The sequence below is a fragment of the Nesoenas mayeri genome (genome assembly GCF_963082525.1).
Source record: "Nesoenas mayeri genome assembly, chromosome: 2".
NCBI lineage: Eukaryota > Metazoa > Chordata > Aves > Columbiformes > Columbidae > Nesoenas > Nesoenas mayeri.
Genome location: NC_137543.1, coordinates 10768313 through 10789423, shown reverse-complemented (window position 1 = coordinate 10789423; position 21111 = coordinate 10768313). Strand labels below are relative to the sequence as shown.

Below are 21111 nucleotides of genomic sequence, written 5' to 3'. Positions count from 1 at the left end.
AAGCTCCACTGTTCAAATTATTTTCTCTTTGTTCAGATAGGGCAGTGCTGAAAGCAATTAGAATTGTGTCTACAGACAGCACTTCAAACATGCTAGTTGTAAACATCAAGTTGACATCTGATGGCTGACACTGTAGAGTAACCACACGTGTAACTTATATTAAATTCTGGGTAAAAACAAGAACAAGCTCAAATGACTTCTTCATGTTGCCCTCTTCACGAACATCCATATCCATTTGTTAAAGTCAACTCAATTATGTGAACATAAAACTAACATAACCTTGCAATAAGTGCACAGTGTAGTTGTATCATAGATAATTTTGTCATGCATTCTTGCTTTCTAACATGTTCCTATGTATTATTTCCACAAAGAGTTTATAAAAAAGACAAACGGTCACACCTGTTATTCTTTTAAGGAGAAAAATATTAATAAAAAAGGAAAACCCAACAGAGGAAATGCTTCATAAGATGGTATTAAAAATATATATATAAATTTGGGATCAATATCTGGAGAAAGACAAGACAAATTTGGATAACCCAAAAAAGTTTTATGAAGGGCTCTTTTAACAAGATTCTTTAATGAAAACCAAAATGTGTGTGTGTTTTAAAATTTTCAGTTCTCAGCAGATGCTAAAAAAAACGCAAACCACATTTTTTTCTCTTCCTGTAGTGAGTAGCAAAGCGGCGCAACTACTACATTTCTGAGCAGCTCGGCCTTGTATGTGTGCAAACGCCTTTCTCAGCCTCATATAACTCTGGTGGCACCCAGAACAGAAAATGTGGTTGCCTAGAGATATTTAGGATTCAGAAGACACCTGTAGCATGGGAGCAGCCTTTGGTAACTCTCAAGTCCTTGTTTCCACTGAGTTCAACTGGAAACTGAAACAGAAGAGTCACTACCACTCAAAGTTGGAAAATCCCTCCTCTGGGAGATGGAGGCTCCTGCTGACCTCAGTATTCAAAAAAACCTCTTTGCTGGATCACAAGTGCAGACATTGATGATCTGCAGGATTTGTAATTGTGAGAGGTGGTAGCTCAGCAGCCAGTCCAGTCCAGGGCTCCTGGCAACACAGCAATACCACTAGATTTGGCTGGGATCATCCAGACATTCCTGGAAAAACTTATCCTAGTCCAAAAACTGTCAATGTGAGTAACATCAAAATGATTATAACGATAAAAAACCCCAGGATGACCTACCTCTACCTACTTCCTTACTTTCATTAAGAAGATGAGAACCTGTATTTCACATGTGTTTTATACCATTGTCTACTCTGAACAGAAAACCCAGCATGAATTCGCAAAGTATTCATCTTTCAAAGACATTCCTGTATCTGGCAGGAGTAGAAATGGTTGTTTAAAAATCTTTCATTAAAGGCTTCTGTATAGTTGCTCTGAACTGCTGATACTTATTTTGTAGTCTGGAAATAAAGGCGTTTTGCTGAAAGACTGAATTGCCCTTCATGACAGGAAAAACGTGACTAAAATATCCTGACAAGGTCAGAGTTTATTGCCCTTGAAGAGAACATTAGCCACCATGTTCCCTGAATTACAATCGTGTGCTGCTAAGGCCTTTGTCTTTATTGGAGAAGGAAGGGAACATTTTATGTCTGTTCAAAAGTAAAAGCCCAATTCCCTCCTTTCTGGCAGAGTGGGATGCTCAGCCCTAGGAAAGGTGCTTTGCTACTCCAGTAACACAAAACAGCCTCAGACCTAATGGATCCATTGTGGGTGTTACACATGTAGAAACTTTGCAAGAGACAAACTATCTCATGAGGCTTCCCACTTTATAGGCTTGATATGAATGTAAAGGAAGAATCAGGATCCTTCCATCTCCCAATAATGTTTCAGCTACTCAGTAAGCATGAAGTAATTACTGCAATTACTTATGGCACTGTATGCCCATGTTGTTTCCATTATTTTAATGTGTACTATATATCTAAGAACAGTTCTAAAGCCAGCTATAGTCCCACAGATTTCTGGGGCAATATCCATTTATTTAAATGCACACAGGTACTTTCATACTTTGCTTAGAACAGAGACAGGTAAATTCTTATTATATATGATCAGATAAATCCTTATTCTTTTTAATTAGTTGGCATATGCATCACAAATATATATAAAAAATGGAATACACAATAAAGATGATGATCTAAATATATTTTTATATATTTAATACATATATTTATATATGCTTATAATAAAGAAAAACAGATCAGATTTACAACATAAAAGGCAGAGGATTGAAAGTCAAATAAAACGGACTGATGATGACCTGAAAAATATTTTCTGCTGGGTAAAAATGGCCCCTCCTTACTCAGCAGATTCACTATTTACTGTTTCTTTTCCTCCAACAGGACTTTATTAACAATACAGTCCTTTCACAAGTTGTTAGCTTCTTGGAAGAGACAATTAGATTCTCTTATTTTCTTTCACTATCGGCAATATTATTGGGTAATGGTTCATACAAGATGTCCTTAGCAAACCACAAATATAAATCCTTGAACCTGTGACATTTCAGGCTACCTAAATGAAGCTATTTCAGACTAACCCATCAGCCTCAGTGTAGCAGTCATGAGAAATATAAAAATGTTTGCTTCTTTGGAAACTGGGGGTTGAGAACACTTTGCATCTTAGCCAGAATTAGGAGCCAGTATCATTTAATTATAGAAAGTAGGGCATGAAAGGACCTTGACAGGTCATTTAACCCATGCTTCAGGTCCTGGATATTTTTAAATCACTCCTAAAAAAATGCCTCTCTAAACTGTTTGATCATGCCTCAGGGTAAAACCTCACAAGAAAAATTGTGTTACTTAAGTCATAGTTGGTAGGTTATCGTTACCAGGTTTCTCCTACTATCTAATGTAAATATTCCTTATAATAACCTAAGTTCATAATCTCCTGATAGCTATAGAAGAAACAACACTTGATTTCTTCCTTTCTGTAGCAACCTCTTCCGTATTTGAAGGCTGTCACAGTCTCCCTTCAATCTCTCTTCACTCTGGCAGCTCATGCCCTGGATGGGTATTCTCTGTGATGGATAAAGAACTGGTGGGGTGACGGGGCCCAAAGTGTTGTGGTAAATGGAGTGACATCCAGTTGGTGGCCAATCTCAAGTGCTGTTCCCCGGGGATCAATATTGGGGCCAGTTCTGTATAATCTCTTTATCAATGATCTGGTTGAGGGGATTGAGTGCACCCTCAGTAAGTTTGCACATGACACCAAATTGGGTGGGAGTGTTGATCTCCTGGAGGGTAGGAAGGTCATATAGAGGTTTTGTTGGATTGTTGGGCTGGGGTCAATTGTATGAGGTTTAACAAGGCCAAGTGCCGGGTCCTGCACTTGGGTCACAACAATCCCAGGCAGCGCTACAAGTTCGGGGAAGAGTGGCTGGAAAGTGCCTGGGAGAAAAGGATCTGGGGGTGTTGATTGACAGCAGCTGGATATGAGCCAGCAGTGTGCCCAGGTGGCCAAAAAGGCCACCAGCATCCTGGGTTGTATCAGGAATAGTGTGACCAGCAGGACTAGAGAAGTAATTGTGCCACTGTACTGGGTGCTGGTGAGTTCGCCCCTTGAATCCTGTGTTCAGTTTTGGGCCCCTCATCATAAGAAGGTCATTGAAGTACTAGAGAGAGTTCAGAGAAGGGCGATGAAGCTGGTGAGGGACCTGGAGCACAGGTCTGATGAGGAGCATCTGAGGGAACTGGGGCTGTTTAGCCTGGAGAAAAGGAGGCTGAGGGGGACCTTATAGCTGTCTACAACTACCTGAAAGGACCCACCACTCTAAAATCTCACTACAAGAAGCAGTGAAAATGAGCAGGATCCACTGCAACTGAAAACACTTATGTTCAGAGATTTTCAGTCCTTTGTTTGGAGAATGTTAGTTTCTGGGTTTTTATTTTACAAGGATAGAGTCAGTTGCTCAAAATATTGTCCTAGCATTGGAAGGCTGCCTAAGGGTAAACCTGTCTCTAGCTTTCTTTGGCAGCTAGACCTGTTGAGAAAGCCCTAGTGAGGCCACGGTTCACACACTGTATATCAGATACCTCCTAGCACTTATGTAGCAATCTGACTATCTGGAACAGAATGGATGGTACTGGTGGAGGAGCTCTTTCTGCTGGTGGAAAGAAAGGACATTTATTACTGATACCCCTCAAACTCTTCTACCTGTCATAGTGCACATTTCACAGAATTGTTCCCCTAAAGAAGTACAGACTGTGAGTGTGCCTGATGTTTGCAGCAAGCTCGTTCTCCAGGACTGCCTGATGTTACCAGATGGGGATGGGGAAAGCTAGGATGCTGCTTGAGCTTTGGATCACATGATGGTGATAAGTCCATAGAACAACTCTCACAATGAAGTGATGTGCCATGCCAGGTGATGATGTGGTGGACTCCGTAGTGTTAGGTTTGCAGCCAGACCTGATGGTCTTGAGAGTCTTTTCCAGACTAAATGATTGTATGATACAGGCCTGCAGTTAAGTCCCACAGTAGGACTCAAGGCTGGAATGGAGTGAAGTGAGCACAGAAGGCACGTCATGTCACTTAAGCCAGATCTGGCACTGCAATCACAGGAGCTGTGCACTGGTCTGGCTGTGTGTTTGCTTCAGGCTGGGTTCAGAGAAGTCATTTCTGCCCTCCAGGTCCTCAGCAGATCTTCAGATTTGTCTGCTTGAAACAATATCTGTACTGCTATCATAGAGTCACAGCATAAGTGAGTTTGGAAGGAATTTCTGGAGACTGCACAGTCAAATCTACTTCCTCATAGCAGGATCACTTAAAGCAAGTTGCTTGGGGTCTTGTCCAATCAGATTTTGAATATTTGCAAGGGTGACAACTCCACAACATCTATGGACAACCTGTTACAGTGTTCAATCCCCTCTAGGGTAAAAAAGATATTTTTATGTTTAAATGGAACTTAGTGTGTTTCATTTTATGCCCATTGACTCTCATCCTGTCATTAGGCACCGCTGAGAAGAGTTTGGCCCTGTCTTCTTTACTAATCTCAGTAACGTATTTATACATATTAATCAGATTACTTCCCCCTCACACACACATCCTGAACCTTCTCATCTCCAGGCTGAACAGTTTCAGTTCTCTCAGCCTTTCCTCATTTGTCAGGTGGCCTTTCATTGCCCTTCTCTGGACCCACTCCAGCATGTCCATGTGTCCTGTATTGGGTAGCCCGGCACTGGGCACAGCAGTTGAGATGTGTTTCGCTAGGGCTGAGCAGAGGAGGAGGATGACCTTCTTCAGCCTGCTGGGAATGTTCTGCCAAATGCAGCCCAGGATGTTGTTTGTCTTCACTTTGCTGGTTCACAATTAATTTGGTGCCCACCAGGACCCCTAAAGCCTTGTCTGCAGAGCTGCTTTCCAGCCAGGCAGCTGCCAGTCTGTCCTTGTTCATGGGGTAACTCCTTCCCAGGTGCAGGACTTTACACTTCCCTTCTACTGAACTCCATGACGTTCCTGTCAGCCCATTTCCTCAGTTCTCTGAGGTCTCTCTGATCAGCAGCATGATCATCCAATATACCAGCCACTCCTCCCAGTTTTGTGTTGTCTGCATCCTGTAAGATTGCTTAACTCTATTGAGATGGTGGGAGCTAGTGGGACTTAAGGAGTCCAACAAGATACTCTTACAACCACTTAAGTTATTTAAGGAGTCCTTTAGCTTGTGGAGTGTTGAAAATCTCACTTGCTACCTCCTCGTGCTTTTAAGTCCCTAGATCAAATTGAAAAACAGGCTTAAGGCCAGATGACTATCCTGGAAATAATTGCTATGACCAGCTATCCTTCCATGTTTTGTAGACCACAGGGCTCATACAAGGTCTTCATGTTTATCATTTGGATTTTTAATCCATTCTTTATTTGTTGAATGCTCTAGAATTTTCTTATTTTGTCTGAAATTCTGTCCATTGTCATTATTTGGTAAAGGCCACTAAGCTCTGACTAAGCACCTTGTAAGTTCTTAGCAAATCTGCAACAGCTGAGTTCATATTGATGTTAGCCAGAAGATGACAGTTTGATTTCCAGATTATAGTTTGAGTTTTTAGTTATAGTAATTAGAAAAAAAAAGTCTCTTAATTAATGGTGTGTGCATTTTGCGTTTTTAAATTGCACCTATAAACTCCCTTTAGATATACACAGACGTTAGGAACATAGTAAATATTATTTTGACTTGCAAATGTAATTACTGAATCTGAAAGCAAGTTACAAAAAAAGAGAAGAAAACATGAAATTCCACAGCATTGCCTTTGCTGAGTATTTGTATCTATTTAATACCAATATATGTAAATCTATAAAGTGGTTTGAATGCTTAGAAATTTAAATGTGAGATATTATTAAATTTTATTAGATATGTTGGTTGCTTTTGGATTTTAAAAAATCAACTATGTTGATTACAGAAGCCTTGTGTTGCAGAAGAAAACCAGAAATGGTCTCAAATACTCTTCCTTCTTATAAATAATTCAAAGAGTTCTTTAATAAATGACACTTGGATAGACCATTTGTGAATTCAATAAGGAAGTTAGAGTATTCTGGTGCCATGGAAAGCAATCTGGCCAGCAAAAGCTTTGTTAGCTGCTTGAAGAGTTAAGAACAGCTACCTTAACAATCTTTGTACTAAGTTTTATGGCCTCAGACTGTCAAATACCTTAAACTTATGCATATCTTTAGGCATATGAGTGCTTATCTTGACTTTAAAATAATTGGCATAATGTTAACATGCATTCTATCACCCTTCTCCAAAGTCACATTACCTCTGAGAGCCCCTTTTTAAAGCTTGTAAATTTCATCATGTTGATTGTTGATGGGATTTGAAGTAACTGAATGTTTACAATATATATTCTACTATGGAAGAATAGCAAAGAAGAGTGTCTGTCATCAGGTAATGTACATAACTATCCCTTAAGAATAAAGAGGCACAAATACATTTTTATAAGAAAGAAAGTGATAAGTAGTTGGAAAAATAATTTCTAAGCATGAAGAGCTATTAAGATTTTAAGAAGATTATTGGAGGCCCTATCATCCTGTGCTATCACATAGAAAATGGAACACCTCATGTATTCTGCCATTTCTACTGCCCTCTCAGGTAGCTAATGAAACACAGCAGACAAAAGCAAATACATTAGAACATATGAAACACATATAATAAATTCTTCTTCTCTTACCATTATTACAAGCTGCTATTACTCTAGGGACTGGGGAGAACATGGGAACTATCACAGCATCAGTCAGAGTGGCATTTAGCTACATTCTGGAAATGTCAAAACCATTTTTACAATAACATCCTTTGGCAAGATACATATGAAATAAGTTCTGCCTAAGTCTCAAAGAACAATTTTCACTAGTTACTCCCAAGGATCTCCAGATCTTGGAAGAATCTCATATAAAGCTCACCAACCATTTTGAGATACACTGCTCCCTCAGTGCTCCAAGTATAGGCTACTATATGTGCTTAACACCTTTATTAGGTGTGGCAGAATGCAAACCTCGCTCTCTCCCCCTCCCTTCTTCAGTATGGAAGGAGTAGGCACATCTCCCTCTCTCTCTGCTACTTGAGGCCAACAGCTTCTTTTGTTTGGCCCCAGAGCACCCTGGCCAGGGCCATTGGAGAAGGGAGTGCCGAGGCGCCACTGAGCCGCTGGGCACCTGCGGCCAGTGTGGGGGATGTTTGGAGGCTTCAGGGGCACCCACAGCCAGTGTGGGGATGCAGAGAAGCTTCTGGAATGCCTACAGTCAGATCTGATCAGCCAGTATAAAAATGGGATTCTTGTCGAGACTCTGCCCATTGTCACGGGTCTCTCGGAGCACGAGCAAGATGCTGCTGCCGAGAGACGCCCCGGGATGGAGAATCCGCTTGCCTTGCCACCACAGGTGTGAGTAAAACTTCTCACAGGATTGTGAGTGTATTTATACTTTCCATGCACATATGAGCACGTGTAAAATTAATCCTCGCATAATCGTGGGTGTATTTTCCTTCTGTGCACATTTGCACGTGCAACTTTCCATGCACATTTGCATGCGTACTTTCCGTGCTTAATACAAGCATGTGTATAAATTATTTCCTCACACAATCGCGAGTGTATTTTCCTCCCGTGCTTCCACATAAGCGCGTGTAATATTCCGTGCACATTTGCACGTGTAAGTAAATTAACTCTCGCGCGATTGCGAGTGTATTGCAAATTTACCCTTGCACAATCACGAGTGTACACTTTCCATACTCACTACGAGTACGTGTATCTCTTTTAAAAATAATCCCACACTGTGTTTAGGCAAGTGTGTACTTCTCTGGGACTCAGGGACGGCTCCGGCATTGTTTTGGGTGAAGCCATGTGCTCTGTGGACCGCCTGTTGTATTAGTTGCTGCCCCTTAATAATTTTCCTCAACTGATATCTGAACCTTTATTTAAGTCACTTTTGGAGTGCTAAAACCCTGTTTCTCACCAGTTTAATAAAAGTTGTTTTGGACCCTGTTGTCCCTTAAACTAACCTCGGGGTGCCTCCGTGACATTAGGCAAACCAGGTACACACCTCCCACGCAGCTTCATTGTAATTCAGAGGAGGACAGACAGGCAGGGAGGCTGCATCCCTGCAGTGAACTAAACAGCATTGAGGAACGTCTTTGGAATGCAACCACTTAAGCTGCTAAAACACCAGAACAGTCCCAGGTACTGTTCTGGCCTTGATCAACCAACCTTCCCTTCACAATTCCAACATGTGGTTTAGAAGTCATCATAGATTTGGTTTTCACAGAATCATAGAATACTTTGGGTTAGAAGCGACCTTCAGAGGTTATCTCATCCAACCTCCCTGCCATGAGCAGGGACATCTTCAACTAGATTAGGTTGCTCAGAGGCCTGTCCAGTGTGGCCTCGAATATCTCCAGGAATGGGGCATCTATCACCTCTCTGGGCAACCTGGACCAATGTTTCATGACCCTCATTGTCAAAAATTTCTTCCTCATGTCTAACCCCTCTTTCAGTTTATGACCACCACCCCTTGTCCTGTTGTAACAAGCCCTGCTAAAAAGTCCGTCCTTGTCTTTCTTATCAGCTCCTTTTAAGTACTGAAAGACCACAATAAGGTCTCCCTGGAGCCTTCTCTTCAGGCTGAACAACCCCAAGTCTCTCAGCCTGTCCTCATAGGAAAAGTGTTCCACCCTCCTGATAATTTTTGTGTCTTCCTCTGGAACATCTCCAACAGGTCCACATCTTTCTTGTGTTGCGGGCTTCAGAACTGGGTGCAGGACTTCAGGTGGGTTCTCACCAGAACAGAGTAGAAGGGTAGAATCACCTCCCTCTACCTGCTGGCCATGCTGCTTTTGATGTAGCCCACTGGGCTGCAAGTACACATTGCTGGCTCATGTCCAATTTTTCATCCATCAGTAACCCGAAGTCCTTCTCTGCAGGGCTGCTCTCCATCCCTTTGTTCCTCAACCTGTATTGATATGGTGGTTGCAACAATCGAGGCGGAGGACCTTGCATGTGGCCTTGTTGAACCTCATGAAGTTCACATGGGCTTACTTCTCGAGCTTGTCCAGGTCCCTTTGGATGGCATCCTGTCCCTCAGGTGTGTCAACTATACCACTCAGCTTAGTGTCAACCTCACATGTTGGATGCAGGCACCCTATTTGGAAGGGCTTAATACAGACTTGAGGAGAGGGATGGACTGAATGCTGAAATGTCCTAACTTGGACTTTGGGCAGCACAGAGCTCAACATGAGATGCACATTCCCTCTACATTAAATGTATTCATTTTTTAACAAAAACCATGTGTGTCTGACAGAAGTCAATAGAGTATTCCTCTTGTGATGCATCATGGATGGTGATGGGCATGTTTTGCACAAAAATCTCAGAGCAATTAAATGTATTAGTCACATATTACAGAAACTGAGAAAGGCAAATTTTCAAATCAAATGAAGCACAGAAACATAAAATGATTTGTGTGGGTCAGCAAAGGCTGATGATAAACTTAGTGATGAAATGAGAATGACCCTCATTCCCAGTACCTACCTGAAATCTGTGGTGATTATCACTCCTTCCTCTAAAAGAGTATACATATCTGGCACATTAAATTAGATCCATACTGAGCACATGTGAGATGATTTCTATGTTAATTATGACCCTATCTAGGATGCTTATGAAGATTATTAATACTAATAAGCATTAGAGATACTTTCATATGTGACAAGGAATTAGAGGATAAAAGAACATGCGTTATTAGAATTATGCATTATTAGAATAACTGCCATTAGATCTAAAATCCTTACTTCAGAGTTATAAAACACCAGCACACAGAATTATATCGTGTAGTTCTTCTATGTTGATTAATTTTCCTCATTATTATTTTTTCTTGTTTGCATTGTGATGATATTCTGGATTGATGGATGAGGCTCCTACTGTGGTAGACCTAAAGCAGGCAGCACAGAATAGATAGCTCCATCACTGAGTAGCTCCCAGGTAAACAAAACAGCAGAGTTTGAACAAAGCAGAAATAATAATGTGTATGGAGGTCGGTTCCCTCAAAAAAACCCACAACAAACCAAAAAACCCAAAACAAACAAACAAACAAACAAACAAAAACAACAACAAAAACAAACAGCAACAACAACAAAACATGAACAAAGCCTGATTTTCCCAATTAGCTTTCCGCCACTGTTAAATGCTTGATTTTAGTAAAGAGGGATTTCTGCATTTTATTTTTAAGGAACTGTGCTGTTAAAACTAAGTGAAGACACAAAAATTCCAAACTGTAAAATAACTACTAAATCAAAATTTAAAAAAGAAAATTGAGTAGGTCAGAACATTAAATAATTAAACTCATTTACATAGGCTTTAATTTATACCAGGGGCAACTGTTCTCTAGATTAAAACGAAGAGCATAATGCAAAAGTATATATGTATATACATATTTTTTTTACACTGATACACTTCAGCTGTTTCTCAGGCTGCAGCAATGGTTAATTAATGAACTCGGCAGCCTTCCTCTCTCCTTTAGGGCTAACTGCATGAAACCTTGCAGCAGAAGCAGCTGGCAAATGAAACAGCAGCACTTCTTAAAATAGTTGCTAATAAACAAAACTCACATGATGAAATATTATTCTGTTAGCCAATGGCTGCCTGACTTTGCAGTTTTCCCTGTGTTTTCCTGATATTTTTGTTCTAGATCAGGCAGCACTACAGAGGTATCTCTGCAGACCTGGGTGTTTGGAGAGGTAAGAGTGACAGAGCTCACTCTAATAGATTCCTGAAGGAGCTGGATGTCCATGTTTGTGTCTCTTTCAGAGGAAATGTGGTTTCAGATAAATGCTTTCGCTGCAGAAGGTCCTGAGAAGTGATCTTTTTGGTTCACCTGAAGATCCTAATGTCTGTGGGATTCATTATATTACACTCTGTGGGATGTAATTCAGGTCCCTAAATCAAGCTGTTGTGAGTCTCTGAGTCAGTCAGGTCCTAATAAGCTCCCTTAGTAAGATCCTTAGTTCCAAGAAATACTAAGTACTCAGTACTTTTTATGTTTGATCCCTTTTGACCAATCAGGTCTCTTTTGTCCCTGGTTTGAATGAGTGAGGCTGGTACCAAAATGCTTGAGATTCCCTGCACCATTAACTCAGCAATTTGCATTCATCTCCCTCCTTGGGACAGATTGCCGCTCTACAGGCCTTTCTGCACTGGGGATGGGTATGAGCTGCACTGCACCAAGAACAGAGCAAGTGAAACCAAGTTTGTGTCTGAAGGAAAAGCTTGATGAAGAAAAAAAGACTCAGAAGCCACAAAGCAAAGTCTTTATGCACCTCATTTGCAGACACATGACTACTAGAGTTTAAGCCAGAAGCCCGTGTTGAATGACAGCATGCTTTTACGGTTCCTTACACAACACGCAGAAAGAATCTCATGTCTCAGATTGAATATAAAATAGCCAGTGTGATGAATGATAAGAGAGCTAGGTAGGAGGGAACCATGAAAGATAGAAAATATGTCTTAAATCTTATTTTTCCTCTGGATTTAGAGATTGATTATGAAGTCTTCCCTCTACCTTTGGGCTTCTCAGCCCCAGGCCCGCTTCCCTTTCACCCCTGAGGGCACTACCTATATATTTTTGTTCAAAGGCTGACAGAGACTGCCATTGACTTTTAAAATAGCTATAAATCTTCTATATAACGGCTCAATGACTGGAGTCTCACCCTTCCTTCAGTTTCTCTTGCCTCCTTAGGAAATTCCCTCCCTGTAGGCTATGTTTGCTTTTGAGGAGCTGGAGGGGCAGCAGATAAGGAGGAAGAAGAATTCTCTGTGGAATCTGCACCACATTGCATCTGGTCAGAGAGAGAGGACCAGACTGTACAGCCTGCTGGCTGGGATGTGTGCTTGAGGGAACGATTTAATAGCATGATATAAAACACTAAAATGTTCAGCAAGGACACCACCATGGATGAATTCTTTAATCAGTTGGTTAGAGTCAAGATTGTTCTTTCACTCTTTTTTTTTTTTTTGGCCCATTGGATCTTAACCTTTTATCTTCCAAAAATAATAGCTGTGCTAGGAATGGGGGAAGGTTTGCTTTGGAAACTCTCTGGTGAGGTAAAAGAGGTGGATTTCAATCCCCTCTGGGGAATAAAAAGGATTTAAACCTTGGTCTGTCACATCCCAGGAACATCTTCATCACCACATTTGTTATACAGAGGAGGGGCACAGTCTCCTTCTCATCTGGCTTTGACATCAGGCAGACACTTTGTAGTACAACTGCAAAATGTGTTCCCACTAGAACAATGTTTGCATTCTGGCTGGGCTGAATGGTGACTTTGAGTCACTGAGACCCTTCATGGGATGCTCAGAAACTAAAGTGGAGTTAAGTGCAAGGCGGCTGCACTTAAAGAAAATTGATGTTAACAAGATGCCTGAAGAGATGGGGATTGAGGCAGCAGCTGAATAAAGATTGTTTGGCTTGGAGTTTCTGTCAGCCTAAATATCCCTTTAAACCTTAATTCCTTTCTGTTTACTAAAATTCATCTTTTGCATGAAACACCCTTTGCATGAAACAACCTATTTTTTCTTGTGCTTTGCCAGATATTCTGGATTAAGGAAAACAGAGGAAGAAGTCCTTCCACTCCTCAGCTTCTCTGCCCTCTGGAACAACAAGAATCCATTAAACTGCTCTAGTTTTGCCCTCTTCTATTTCCTGTTCAGATCACATCATTGACAGGGTTGAGAAGTGCAGTAAGAGGATGGACTGGAGATGCTTATCCCCTGCAGTCTTCTGTGCACGCTAATAAGGATCATTCCAGCATGATCTGCTGTTAACTGTCAGCTGTAAGTGTGCTGCTCTGGTGTGATTATTTTGCATTAGATGCTGCTATTTTAGAGCATATGCATCTTTCTAGGCCATGAGAAACAACAAGTAAGCAATAAACAAAACCTTAAAAACAACCCAGAAGTGTCTTCACAGTAGAAAAAATGTCATATAGATCTAACAAAGTAACCTTCACTGAGAACAAGTGTACTAACTGTTGTAGGCTGGAACTCACTGATAAAAGCAGGTTTCATTCATGTTTCTGCCATTTTGGAGGAACTCTCTGAAGGCAATTAATCATCAAATTATAAATATAACTAATGCATTTGCCTTACTTAGCAAAACAGTGATGCAGCTGCTTCAGAGAAAAGTGTATGCAATTCCAATCTAATTATGCTGTGACCCACTGATACTGCTCAGGTGATATTACAGGATATAAAAAGAAACCAGATCATAATCCAGTCTAAAATCACACAAACAGGTTATAAGTCACCTATAACGAACTGTGGCAGAAACACTAATGGTAAGTAATGCTATGGAAGCAACCATATGGATAAAAGTGGGGTGTTTGGATTTCAATCCTCAAATGGCAGACAACTTTGAAATATCTTTATATCTTACAGATTTAACAGCTACTTCACTAGACTCTGGCAGAAATTTTGAAAAGGTGTGTTTTGTACATACTTGTATACTGATATCTGTGTTCAGATTTTGGAAAACATACAGATGAAATATGCATATAAAAGCTATCTGTTGCTATTGTATAATTATGCTGATTTATCTCTATAGGTTTTCTTGTGACTTCATGAATCCTGGCTTTTCCTCTACTAGTAGTAAGCAATCCTGAGAGAAGGTTTGAGGGAAAAAAACAAGGAAGCAAAATCACTGTACTAATTCACAGAACTGCCAAAACTTGGAAAGACAGATGCTAAAAGAGGGAAAAGAATGAGTTTCCCTAGTCTTGGTATTACTCACTTAAAGGTTATTTCTAAAAGTATTTTTTAAAGTTTGATTTTATATGCCTAAGTTAGGACTTGATCCTTCAAGGCATCCATTATACCGGTGACTTACAGGAGTGGGCTTACTGACTCCAGTGGAATTTACTCACATGATAGAAGAGCGCACAGGCAGAGGATTAAAATCCAGAGTATGTTTGTAGCTTATGTAATTCCAAGACTGTCAAAATTCATTTCTATATTATCATCTGCCTATGTTACATAACACTAAGAAGCCTGAGTTGTTTGTTCCTCCTCATATGCTGGAAACACATATATGATCTTAGAAATTTTTGATTGTATACCATATTATCACCAAGGAAAAAGTAAGAATGAAAGCAATATAAATGAAGCATACATTTTGGGGAATGTCAGAGGCAAACACCACCCCCCACATGGTACCTGACCAGGCACACAAATCAATGCCCTTGTTTACCAGTAAGATCTTGCATTTCTTATTTGTTTCCTGACAGAATATTTAGTGAAGTCAGTATCAGTGTTACCTTTACCTAAACCATGATACCAGAATCTTTTTTCCTGGCTCTCACTTAGCCAAGCAATAACACATTGCTCAGCATTTCAGGCTGGGGTCAGCTGGATTTAAGGGTGGTCATATCTCCCCAGAAGCATCAAGCACTCTGCAGGATTGAGAACAGTGAGTCTACATGTGTTTTTTTGTCTTTATTTTTTTTTTTTGTTAAATCTAATTTCAGAGCACTCTTTCTCCTTCACCTTTACCTAGGATGCTAGTTCAAGTTAATTTTAGAGGTGCAAAGGAAGAATAAATCCATGATAATGCATACTTTGTCAACTTCAACAAAAAGCTGAATCAGGCAGCAGTACTGCATGCCTGTGTTCAGCATTGCTAATGATTTAAACTGCTAGTGAACGTATTTATTAATGAAAACTAAGATTAATTAAGAGATCAAGGGAAAACAGATCCTAGCACTTGATTTTCCTATTGTGTAAACTGTTGTAACATTATGAGTTTAGATAGAATTGTAAATGATTTACACCTGTGTGACTGAGAAGAAAATCAGAACCATTATCCCTGTGGATACTAATGGGTACCGTAATAAACTGAGTCCAGGGCAGACAATTCTTTCTGCTCAGAATTGAATTCACTGTTTTCCGTGCATGAAATCCTGATCTTATAAAAGTCAGTGGAAAACCCATTATCTGTACCATGATCAGAGTTTTACCCACTGTCTTGTTTAGGTCATTTTTGGTTGGTTGGTTTGTGGGGTTTGTTTTTGTTGTTGTTGGGGCTTTTTCATTTGTTTTGGTTGGTTGGTTTAGTTGGTTTTTGTTGTTGCTGCTGTTGTTTTTGTTTGTTTGTTTTCATTGTATGCTTTAATTCCTGGTTTTCATCCAGTGGAAGCAATTTTCTGCATTCTGAGGCACAGCAAGATGGTCACAGGTATTGCTACATAATCAAATAGTTCTTTTAGTTTTGTAAGGCTTTTCTGAAGGGGAGATGCAGCATTCTACCAGGGAAAATAAGCCCTGTGATAAAAGAGAGTGCTTTGTCTGCAAGATCAAGAAATCTGTGCTGTCTCAAAGACTTCCTATATGACCTTGATGACACAGTCATTTAGATTCTCTGCGTTCACCTGCAAAGTAATAGTTATATACTCTTCATCAGCCATAAAAGCCTTCATTCTCTAACACTTGAAAGTGCGCTGCAGTTCTCTGGGAAAAACAAAACAAATAAAAACCAAAACCAAAACCAAAACTGGTGCAACAGTACAAAGTAACTGGGTAGGTCTGCACCTCTCCTCAGGCTCCGGGGCCGGCTCCGCGGCGGGCGCAGCTCCGTGCGCGGGGGCGCAGCCGTGCGCGGGAGGGGGCGCGCAGGTTCCCAGCGGGGCCGCTGGGGGGCGCCCCCGGGCCGCGCAGCGCCGCGGCTGATTCAGCACCACGGTGGCGGACAGCGCCCGAGCGGCCGCGTTCCGCGACCGCGCATCTGTCCGCGGGATGGGGGAAACAGCTCTGCGTGCTGCGGGTTCGAAGCCTCTGTGCGGGAGGCAGAGGGTCTCCGGACCCCTCCGGGCTCCCCCTTGCATGGGGGTGGGAGAGAAGCCCGGGGCCGGGGGGAAGGATCCGACCTCCCCAGTTGGAGGGGCCAAAGCGGCACACAATTAGGCGACGTGAAGCGGGCTCTGGGAAGGCGGGAGCCAGTATAACACAACACCGCTGTGTGGATCGTGTTAAGGAGATTTATATGTGTAGTTCATGAAGGCAATCATCTGGCTGGTGATGTCTCATTGTGCACTGCTCAAAGGCAGTTCATTCACACAACTGGCAAGGTACCGGGCTGCAAAATGAAGATATTAGTATATCTCCTGAGAAGTATCGTTGTCAGGAATGTGTGTGGGAAATGTGTGTGTGTATGGGGACTGGCTAAACAGCTGTGATACCTGTACATAATGAGATAGCAGCGCATTACTCATAGCTCCAGAATAGGACACGGAAGTAAATTAAGAAATCAGTATAACTCACACAGCTTTTGACCCAGCACTAATATCACCAGCAGCACACGGGAGTGAGACACAGTGCACAGCTGTGGTTCATTCATCAGCATGCTACCACGAACTGGGTAACAACTCTGCGCAGTCTAATTGTCTCACCTCCATAGCATTCAGCCAAGCACAACACAGCGGGGCAGGTTTTCCCACAACAAGATGAGCCTGTGAAGTGGGGTCAGGCAACCCACCCCTAACAAGGAGGGGGATGGACAGGGAAGGCAGAGATTTTAGAAGGGGCAGGGTCTGAGGGAGTTAGATGTGTCCCAATGACCCATCATCATCAAAACTTCCAGGTGCAAGATCAGTCACTTCACAGCTGTGAATCCTGGCATTCATGTAAACAACATGCCACCAGCACCACATTCCTCTGCACCCTCCCTCCTTTGGGGATTATCTATCAACACCTCCACCGCCTTCTCCCTGACTCCTGGAGCAAATGATAATCTGCTGTAAAATATTGGTACCACAGAGCTGTGACAATTTGGGAAGGGAGGGAAAGGGAGGAGCAAGAATCTCCAGGATTACCTTGCCCTAGAAAGGAAATGTTATCTTGCCTTGCAGGGATATAGGGAGTTTGGTGCATTCTCACTTTTGTGTGGGAGAAGACAGGTGAATGTGAAGTTGGATTAGTCTGGTCAGGTTAGTTTTTAACTCCTCAGACCCATATCTTTCCTGGTGCCTCTCAGCAGTTTACGCTGCATCACCACTCCCACATGTAACCAGCACTCTGTCCTAGACATCACTTGTAAGGATGCAGCACGACAACTTTTGCCCCCTAATCACCAGCAGAAAAGGCTTCTTGGTGTCCTCCAAAAACAGGCTAAAACCTCACTCCAAACCTCCAATGGAAACTTTCCCCTGATTTCACTGAGACATTACTTTGCTCCCCTGGCAAAAGAGTGGTATGTTTTGCTCCTGTTTTCCCATAGCCCAGATCAAGCTGTGCTGCACATGGGAAAGCACCAGTCCTCCCAGCAGATTGAGAGTTAAAAGGCATGAACAAGTAAAATGAGAGACGAACAGAGGGAGAGTTTGGACAAGCCGAGTCATATCATGCCATGGACTACTGCTGGAAATAAGGGAGGGTAATGATAAATGACACATCCTCCCCACTTGCCACAGGATCTCCCATCCTCAAAGCTATTCTAGGGGACAACAGTGAGTGAACGTACAATGAGAGGGACACAAAGTGTCCCCATCCTCAGCTTGAAGGGACTGGGGAGTAAGGAGCAGGGGAGGAGAAGGTTGCATTTTGCCTATGGTCTCTCCACCAAGTAACCAACTTCTGAGCACCTGACTAAAAGGGAGAGGATCTCTTGGGACACCCCACACCTCCTTTCACCCAGAGTGATGGGGAAACAGTACCTGGTTGAGGGAAGTCACAGCCAACCTGGGGATAACCAGCTGCATGACGAGCTGCAGGACAGAGGTCACCAGCCCAGCCAGGATAGCCCAGGTGAGTGGCAGCGGGAGCATGCTGTAGGTTGCAAAAAGCGTGAAGAGCACATAGCCAATGCCGTCCCCAAGGAGGCCACAGCCCAGGCCAGCCGCCAGGATCTGCGTGGCCATGGCCACCCAAGTGACCACACCGCTGTACTGCAGGTAGGTGTATGAGGTTGTGTCCTTCCTGACCACCACTAAGGCACAGATTACCACTTCGATGCCAGTGAAGAAGCCCAAGAGAATGCCCTTAATGGGGTCCATGGGAGCAGAGGCCAGAGTCAGGTGAAGGAACAGCAGAGTCAGCTTGGTCAGCACGTCCAGGATGTTCACGACCACCTCGGATTTGCGCCGCTGGCCCAAGAAGTAGCGCTGGTAAAGGCGCTCCAAGTCCCGTGACTTAAAGGAGTTGCGGAGAGTAGGGAAGATCACCCCACGATACGTATAGCCCCAGTTGAGGAAGAAGTCGGAGTTGCTGGGGGCACAGTCCAGGGGCAGGAAGCCCAAGTCCCCACTGCTGCTCGTGCCCTCCGGGAAGACTTTGGTGCCTCCGTTGTTGTGGCGCTCACTGCCCAAACTCCGGCCGGCCGACTGCCGCCGGAGGTGGTGGTGGTGCGGCGGGTGGGGGTGGTGGTTGGGGCAGCAGGTCTCCTCGGAGCTGAAGCCCTTGCCCCCACCGCCGCTGCTGCTGCCGCCGCTGCTGCTGCTGTGCTCCTGGATGAAGCGCTGCTCGGTGATGTGGCGCACGGCTGTCTGCCACAGCAGGCGCTGGGGTCTGCCGCTGCCGGGGGGGGTCCTGTTGATGGTGTAAAGTTCATCGCTGTCGCTCAGGCACCGCACCTCCGAGAGCTCCATGGCGGTGACTGGCGGGGGGCAGAGCACTGGCGGGAGGGGAAGGGGGGGACTGTCTTTGGGGAGGGGAGCCGGGGGAGGGATGGAGCGGCAGGAGAGGAGGGAGGGGATGGAGAAGGGCGGGTGGCAGCGGCGGGGTGGCGGTGTGGGGATCACATTTATAGGCAGGTCCCTGGGTCCGATGGTTTGGCTGGCGGCGGGGTCGGTTTGCCGCTGGGGTCCGTGGGACGGCCGCACCGGCTCAGCTCAAGCTGCCCTCGCACCGCGTCCGCGCCCGCTCCCGCGGCGCCCCGCGGAGCCGCATCCCGCGGAGCCCGGCTGCGGTGCAGCCCCGGTGCTCCGGCGGGCTGGGTGCGCGCCCTCCTCGGGGCGGTGAGCAGGGAGGGAGCCGAGCCGCGCGTCCGGAGAGGAGAAGGGAGGAGCGCAGCATCTACGGGCGCAGTCCCGCTGCCCGGCGGGCGATCCTCGGCCCCATCCGGAGGCGAGAGGCGCGGAGAGATGGGGGAAGCCGCCTTGCAGGGCCGTTCACAGAGGGCAGCTCCTCTCTCCGGGGATCCCGTGGCTTCTCTCCAAGGTCTGATGCCTGGGAGTTGCTGTAATTCCCGAGGCTGCGATCAGCGGGAGCCTTGAGAGCTGGGACGGAAGGGGAGAGGCGGCCGGGTCGCGGGCATCCTCGGTCACGGCGCCGGAGCCGCCGGCCGGGGGTTGCCCGCCCGCATCCCCCCGGCGGCGGGACATGCCCCGCCGGGCGCGCCGCCCTGGCTCACGGGGCGCTTCTGCCCGGGGGAGGCTCGGGGCTGCCATCCATCGCAGACGCTCGGCTAGCTTGGTAAAGAGAATAAAGGAGGCAAAGAAAGAAAGAGAAAAATTTTTAAAAAAGGAAAAAAAGTCCCATGGAAAAAAACAAGCCTAAAAAAGCGAAAGCGCAGGGAACGAAAATCCCACTCTAAACTCAGAGCTCTGGGAAGCCCATTGGGAGCATCCCAACTTCTCCGCGGGTCAGGGCAGGGAGGGCTCCGGCCCTGTGGCTTCTCCCGGCAGCAAGGAGGAGGAGCGGGAGGAAGGGGCGAGGGGCAGGCGGCTGCAGGGCTGCGGGGAGCTGCCCCAGGAGCGGCGGGGACCAGCACGGCGGAGCCGCCGCCGCCGGAGTGATGCTGCGGGCGGGCGGCCCGGGAGGAGGCAGAGCCCGGCGCGGTCAGCTGATGCCCACGACGTCGGCGGGGCTGCCCGCAACCCCCCTGCCCGGTTAAAGCAGCCGCAGCCGCGGCGCCGGGAGGGGAACAGAGAGCGGCGGCTCGGGGCGGGGCCGGGACAGGCTCTCTGGTCCCAGGAGGTTGCTCTGCTTGTCACTTCGGTTTCTCCAAGCTGCACTTCTGTAGGTGCCACGGACTGTCCCGCTGCGCCTAGCAGGTTCGTCCATCTGTCATGTCAAGTGAGACCTGATGCTGAAGTCGGGCATCTCTCTGACTGAGGACAAGGCAGAGCCGCCGCAGGCCTTGCTGGGGAGGCAGAGCTCCTGCCCGGTGTGGCGGAGCCTTGGGAACCAAGTTCACCTCTTCACAGGAGAGCTCAGAGCCTCTGAGAAAGGTGCTGTGTATTTGATTGCTCCTACCCTGTCAGCATTTATATTAAAGCCATTGAATGAAGAATAGAAACCGTCCTGTGTACAGATACTGGAGTCAGAGCTACTTCTCACTCCCCCATGTTAGCAGATGAAATTGTCCCTGCTTGTGGAATCTGTCTGTGCTAGCAAACCTGGGTGCTTTGTGCACAGTGGGACAGACTGGAGAAAGGGAGTAGGATGTATCTGTCTTTACCTGTCCCACCCCTCCCCTGTCCAGAATCAACCCTAAAGTGGGTGAAAGGCAGTTTTGGAGCTGAAACCCTCTCACTAGAAGCAGCTGAAACAGAAATTGTCTATACGTTAGACTGTTGTAAACCAAGGGAGAGGTGTTTTCTTTGTATTTCAAAAGACAAGAGTGAAGCCTGCTGAATTCCTTCAGATAAATGAGCAGC

The 21111-nt window shown here is 44.8% G+C and overlaps 1 protein-coding gene across 1 annotated transcript in view; it reads right to left on the bottom strand.

Moving 5' to 3' along the window:
- Positions 1–19116, bottom strand: part of ADCY8 (adenylate cyclase 8) — a gene marked incomplete at its 3' end in the record, with an annotated part of 129502 nt that extends 110386 nt beyond the window's left edge. Inside the window, exon 1 of the mRNA XM_080340061.1 lies at positions 18169–19116. Coding sequence (XP_080196187.1) covers positions 18169–19098 — 930 coding nt within the window. The 5' untranslated portion in view covers positions 19099–19116. The remainder of the gene's footprint in view (positions 1–18168) is intronic.
- Between the last annotated feature and the right edge of the window lie 1995 nt (positions 19117–21111).